The sequence below is a fragment of the Myotis lucifugus genome, unplaced genomic scaffold (assembly GCF_000147115.1).
Source record: "Myotis lucifugus unplaced genomic scaffold, Myoluc2.0 scaffold_21, whole genome shotgun sequence".
Taxonomy (NCBI): domain Eukaryota; kingdom Metazoa; phylum Chordata; class Mammalia; order Chiroptera; family Vespertilionidae; genus Myotis; species Myotis lucifugus.
In genome coordinates, this window is record NW_005871069.1 from 5567996 (window position 1) to 5574481 (window position 6486).

The 6486-nt window shown below is 40.7% G+C and overlaps 1 protein-coding gene across 5 annotated transcripts in view; it reads left to right on the forward strand.

Moving 5' to 3' along the window:
• Positions 1-6486, forward strand: part of EIF2AK3 (eukaryotic translation initiation factor 2 alpha kinase 3) — a 107412-nt gene that overhangs the window by 56040 nt on the left and 44886 nt on the right. For 3 of the 5 annotated variants that reach the window (XM_014453147.2, XM_023751414.1, XM_006085726.3), the window contains 4 exons: positions 1356-1496; positions 2549-2671; positions 3967-4196; positions 4551-4660. In XM_014453147.2, the coding sequence (XP_014308633.2) occupies positions 1356-1496; positions 2549-2671; positions 3967-4196; positions 4551-4660 (604 nt within the window). The remainder of the gene's footprint in view (positions 1-1355; positions 1497-2548; positions 2672-3966; positions 4197-4550; positions 4661-6486) is intronic. The other 2 variants (XM_006085727.3, XM_014453148.2) reach the window with 2 other exon arrangements.

Genomic DNA, 6486 nt, shown 5'->3' on the forward strand with positions numbered 1-6486 from the left:
ATATATTTCTCCAATATAATAAAAGGCTAATATGCAAATCGACTGGACGACAGAACGACCGGTCGCTATGACAAGCACTGACCACTAGGGGGCAGATGCTCAACTCAGGAGCTGCCCCCTGGTGGTCAGTGTGCTCCCATAGTGGGAGCCCTGCTCAGACAGAAGCCAGGCTCACGGCTGGCGAGCACAGCGGTGGTGAAGGGAGCCTCTCCTGCCTCTGTGGCAGTGCTAAGGATGTCCGACTGCAGGGAGTGGGCCTAAGCCGTCAGCAGTCGGACATCCCCCGAGGGCTCCCGGACTGCGAGAAGGCGCAGGCCAGGCTGAGGGATCCCCCCGAGTGCATGAATTTCATGCACTGGGCCTCTAATATATATATGGCATGATTTCAAATTACTGATATGTCCTTAAAGTCTAAAACTTTCTACATTTGTATTTGTAGTTGCAATTTGTTCCTCCCTTAAAGATTATGTTTATTGATTTTTTTTAAAAAGACATGGATGAATTTTTTTAAATATATATTTTTATTGATTTCAGAGAGGAAAGGAGAGGGAGAGAGAGATAGAAACATCAGTAATGAGAGAGAATCATTGATCGGCTGCCTCCTGCACGTACCCCACTGGGGATTGAGCCTGCAACCCAGGCATGTGCCCTTGACTGGAATTGAACCTGACCCTTCAGTCTGCAGGCCGACGCTCTATCCACTGAGCCAAACCAGCTAGGGGTATTTTTTTCTTTGCATTTATACAACTTATCTGAAAAATAAAAATAAAATTTTGGAGTGCTTCTGGGCAATTGAAGGCCTTTAGTATAATAACTTTTGAAAAACCCTGAATCTAATTTTTGAACTAGTGTTGGTGGTCAGATACAAATTTCTTTAAGCTCTGTCAGTGTGTTAACCACCACTCATTCTCAATGAACTGCAAGAATTTGAAAGATTAACGTGTCACACATGTTTTATGATAATATTTAACTGAATTGTTAGCAATGTCTCTGGAATTATAGGTGTTTAGGTTTCCTTAAGGAGAATGTTACTTCATCTAAGTTACTAATCTCTTAAGAGTACATAGACCTCTTTGAATTTTCCTACTGAGTGAGTTTTCCAGTAATGACTGAAAGTTGTTATTTAGTGAGAAACATTGTATGGACCTTATGTGTAACTTTCCTGCCATATTTTTATTGAATAGCCTTTGGGTCCTTTGAGTGCATCAAGCATGATTCTTCTCTGAGAAAAGTTGTATAATACATGAAAGATAACTGGAATTAACCTAATATTATTAAATCAAAATGAGCCTTTTTGAAAAAGAATTATTGGTGTTTGATTCCAAACATAATTGACAATATTCTTGTTGATTCAGGAATGTACAGAGGCCAGCTGTATCTGCAGTCATCTGTCAGAATTTCAGAAAAGTTTCCTACAAATCCCAAGGCCTTGGAATCTGTTAATAATAAAAATGAAATTATTCCTTTGCCAACAATCAAATGGAAACCCTTAATACGTAAGTGAATTGTAAACTTTTTAAAAGTTTATTAACGTGTTCACAGGGCTGATCATGATGTCTTTGCCCTAGTTTTGACTGTCACAGAGATGACAACATTATATTCTCTGATAAACTAGAAAGATATTTCAGATGTTAATGCATTTTTTAAATCCTCACCTGAGCACATGTTTACAGAGAGGAAGGGGGTGGTGGGAGAGGGAAACATTGATCAGTTGCCTTCCTTATGCACCCCAACTGGGGATCAAACCTGAAACCCAGGTATGTACCCTGACCAGGAATCGAATTGGCAACCTTTCATTGTACAGTATGACACTCAACCAACTGAGCCACTCCGGCTGGGCAGATGTTAATTATTTTTTTATTTTATTTTATTATTTTTTCATGTATATTTTTATTGATTTCCGAGAGGTAGAGAGAGAGAAACATCAGTGATAAGAGAGAATTATTGATAAGCTGCCTCCTACACCCCCCTATTGGGGATTGAGCCTGCAACCTGGCATGTGCCCTGATGGGAATTGAACTGTGATCTCCTGGTTCATAGGTCAATGCTCAACCACTGAGCCATGCTGGCTGGGCAATGAATTTTAATTAGCATTTAGAACAGGATTTCATTGAAACAGCAGTTCCTTCGCTAGAACACAATGTTAATAAAATATTTCTCTGTACAATTTAGAAAAACTTTTAACCATTCACCAACCATGCCTGTGTGTCAGCTCTTAACCTACCTATATCAAGAATATTTATGAGAAAATTATCTGGTCATATCATATTTTTTGAAACATTTAATGAATTAAAATCAAATACTAGGCTACCTACTTCTTCAGTTATCTTTTTGTCCCTTATGTATATTTTTTATCACATGCTTTTAATTACTTGTTTATAAGATTCGTCTTCTCTACAAGACTGCTTTTTAAGGGAAAGAACCTTGAGCCATTTGTTTGACTTCCATGTTTGAATTAAACTGTGGTTAAATCGCTGTTTTTTTAATGAATGAGGTACATGCATTTTCATGAAACTCATAGCGGTTAAGCTTTTACATTTTCTTTTAGATTCTCCTTCGAGAACTCCTATCTTGGTAGGGTCTGATGAATTTGACAAATGTCTTAGTAATGATAAGTTTTCTCATGAAGAGTACAGTAATGGCGCACTTTCAATCTTGCAGTATCCATATGGTAAGTGTGATTACGCTTGGATTGAAAATGCTGTTTTGTTTCTAATTTATTTTATGTATTAATTTGAAATTAATTAATAGAATTCAAATGAAAGATAGTCATTTGAGGGGTAGAAAATAAAATACCGTGAAAGGCAATATTGTGAATGTTGGCCAAGGTGCAAACTCCAAAGTCAGTTGCCAGGGTTCCAATTAGTTTTGCCACATACTGAGATGGGCACCTAACTTTACTGTCTTGGTTCCTTCACCTGTAAAACAAGGATGGCGACCCTCGTGTCTGTTTCTTGGGGTGTTGTGAGAGCTAAGTGAGATAATGCACATACAGTGTTAACACCGTACCTGGCAAATAAGTATTCAGTAAGCATTAGTTCTTCTTACTAGTTATTATTCAATTATCAGCCTGTATAATGTAGTCAATATAAAATCAGTCAGTATAATGAAGAAAACAGGTGTTTGCATAGAGCTATGTGAAAATGCTGTAAAATGAAGTTTTAATTTTGTTTGCAGACCAAATTATTGCAAAAGTCAAGAATAGGTGAACCTTGGCATGAAATACATTCCTATGTATTTAAAATTAGGATATATTTATATACGAAAGTCTTTTGAACAGTTAGATATAAAAAAGTCCTCAATCTGCATTAGACAAAACATAGATTCCTCATCAGTAACCTTAGATGCTAGGACTGGGAAATGATTGTAGAACTTAAATTGATAAAAACAAAACAAAACAGAGGGCTCTGAACTAGAAGCAGTACCCTTTATCTGATTTGATCAAAATTCCGGGTTAGAGAAAACTGTGTAATCTGCCCACAAAATTCAGTATTGGAGACAAACTCAGCGTGGAATGAACCAAGGAGTATAATAGAGATGTTTTCCTTCCAGCCTGTGAGGAATGATTCATGGTAAAATCTGGCATTTGATTGACACTCAATGAAAGTAAAGTTTAAAATCCTTCAAGGAAGTTGAGTACTGTCTAATTATTTTCTTGCATTTAAAGGATTTAATTATTAATGAGGTAATCAGTGGGATGCCCCTTACATTTTTTCTAGTTTTATTACTCAGTATAAAGAAAATTTATAATGCTTATGGAATAAAGGAAAATATATTTGCATAATAAAAAAGAAAAAATCAGATAAATGAGGCTATCAAATGTGTTAAAGAAGAAATGAGGCTTTTACAAAAGGAATTAATGTTATAAGTCATAGGAAAATTGATAATTTTTAGTAAATAAAGATGAATCTACTTTGGTTTATCTTTTTAAAAATTAAAACAACCTTTTAATGTTTGTTTTTGCAGATAATGGTTATTATCTACCATACTACCAGAGGGACAGGAGCAGACGGAGCATAGGGAGCACCCAGATCACAGTCCGAGTTCTGAAGAGCCCAGACTACAGCAAGAATGTCCGCAGAAAGGACCCTGTTCTCCTCCTACACTGGTGGAAAGAAATAGCCGGGACTATTCTGTTCTGTATCATAGCAACAACTTTTATTGTGCGCAGACTTTTCCATCCTCATCCTCACAGAGTAAGACATATTTTAGAATCTAATTTATTTCAGCGTTGGGAGTTTCAAAACCTAAATGTGTGTATTTGGGGGGTACATTTACTTAAGTTTTACTATAAAGTCATTGTTTCCCACATGCTGTTTCCACTTCCTTATCTTTCGTTTACTCCTCAACCATTGCAGTCTGGCTCCCATCCGTTTCATTTCCCTTCCATTTCACAAGGTAGATGTGGTATTTTGTGTTCTTATAATGCTTTTCTTTTTCTCAATATTATTTATTTATTTTTCAATGTTATTTTATAGCTTAAGGTAATTAGCTAACTTTAATTCAGATTTGTACTAATAGTGATGTCTCCCCTCCCCCCACCTTATCAGCAAAGGAAGGAATCTGAAACTCAGTGTCAAACTGAAACTAAATATGATTCTGTAAGTGGAGAAGCTAATGACAGCTGGAATGACATAAAAAATTCTGGATATATATCACGGTAAGAGTCTTGTCATAAAATATGTATGTATGCTGTAGCTTCTGGTGGCGACTATTTGGATCTAAGAAATGACCTACAAAGTAAGATCTTGTTTAACTATTTTTTTAATGTGTGAATAGGTAAATAAAATGTAGACTTAACCCTCAAGTCACTTAAACTTATTCAAATGAGCATCGACCTATGAACCAGGAGGTCACGGTTCAATTCCGGTTGGGGCATATGCCAATAGGGGGCATGCAGGAGACAGCTGATCAATGATTCTGTCTCATCATTGATGTTTCTATCTCTCTCCCCTTCTCCCTTCCTCTCAAATAATAAAAATATATATTTAAAAACAAAGTGGTATGTACCCTAAAATGGATAGAAATAGAGTGTTACAGAAGTTTAACTGCTAGTTTTTTAAAAAAATATTTTATTGATTTCAGAGAGGAGGGGAGAGGGAGTGAGAGATAGAAACATCAATGATGAGAGAGAATCATTGATCAGCTGCCTCCTGCAGACCCCACACTGGGGATCGAGCCCGCAACCCAGGCACGTGTCCTGACAGGGAATCGAACCATGACCTCCTGGTTCATAGGTCGATGCTCAACCACTGACCACGCTAGCTGGCCTTAACTGCTAGCTTCTTAAAGTAAAATTTTACTAAGTGACTCACGAATGGTAAGGGTTTTAAGACCCTTTGCTAATGAAGATGCTGTCTAATGTGTCAGTGGCCCAGCAGTTCCAGCAGGCAGTGAGAGAAGGTGTGGAGAGCGAGGGATCCAACAACTCCTGATGGGTAATCTGCTATGGCGCCATTCATTGTTTATTCAGCATTTACTTTGAGCACTGTACAGGGCAGTATTTCCAGGCTTTGAGAGAAATAGAAAGATTGAGCCTATCCTGGAGAAACTTAAAAATCTATGGGGGAGATAATACTGGGTAAAAAAAAAAACATATGAGAAAAAGTCATGAGTTAAGTACTATCTATGGTTGTGATGATTAAATAGGGCATAATAAATGAGGCCACGTTTAAAATATATATATACTAGAGGCCCAGTGCACAAAAATTTGTGCACTCGGCGGGGGAAGGGGGGTTCCCCAGCCCGGCCTGTGCCCTCTCGCAGTCTGGGACCCCTCGGAGATAACGATCTGCTGGCTTAGGCCTGCTCCCGGTGGCAGAGGGCACGCCCAATCCCTAGGTGCAGCCCCTGGTCAGGCTCAGAGCAGGGCCGATTGGGGAGGTGGGGCGCCGCCCCCTGTCATGCACTGAGCACGGCGGATCGGGGGGTTGCGATGCCACCCTCAGTCACGCTCAGGGTAGGGCCGATTGAGGGGTTGGGGCACCGCCCCCTGTCACACTCAAGGCAGGGTCGATGGGGAGGTTGTGGCGCCACCCCCTGTCACGCACAGAGCAGGGCCGATCAGGGGGTTGGGGCGCTGCCCCCTGTCACTCACAGAGCAGGGCCCATCAGGGGGTTGGGGCGCTGCCCCCTGTCACTCACAGAGCAGGGCCCATCAGGGGGGTTGGGGCTCCGTACCCTGTCACAGAGCAGGGTCAATCAGGGGTTTGGGGAGCTCCCCCCTGTCATGCACAGAGCAGGGCCCATCAGGGGGTTGGGGAGCTCCCCCCTGTCATGCACAGAGCAGGGCCGATCAGGGGATTGAGTAGCTCCCCCCTGTCACTCACAGAGTAGGGCCGATAGGGGAGTTTGGGCACCGCCCCCTGTCACACAGAGCAGGGCGGATCAGGGGGTTGGGCGCTGCACCCTGTCACACTCAGGGCAGGGCCAATGGGGAGGTTATGACTCTACCCCATCACACACACAGCAGGCCGTGGGGGGGGG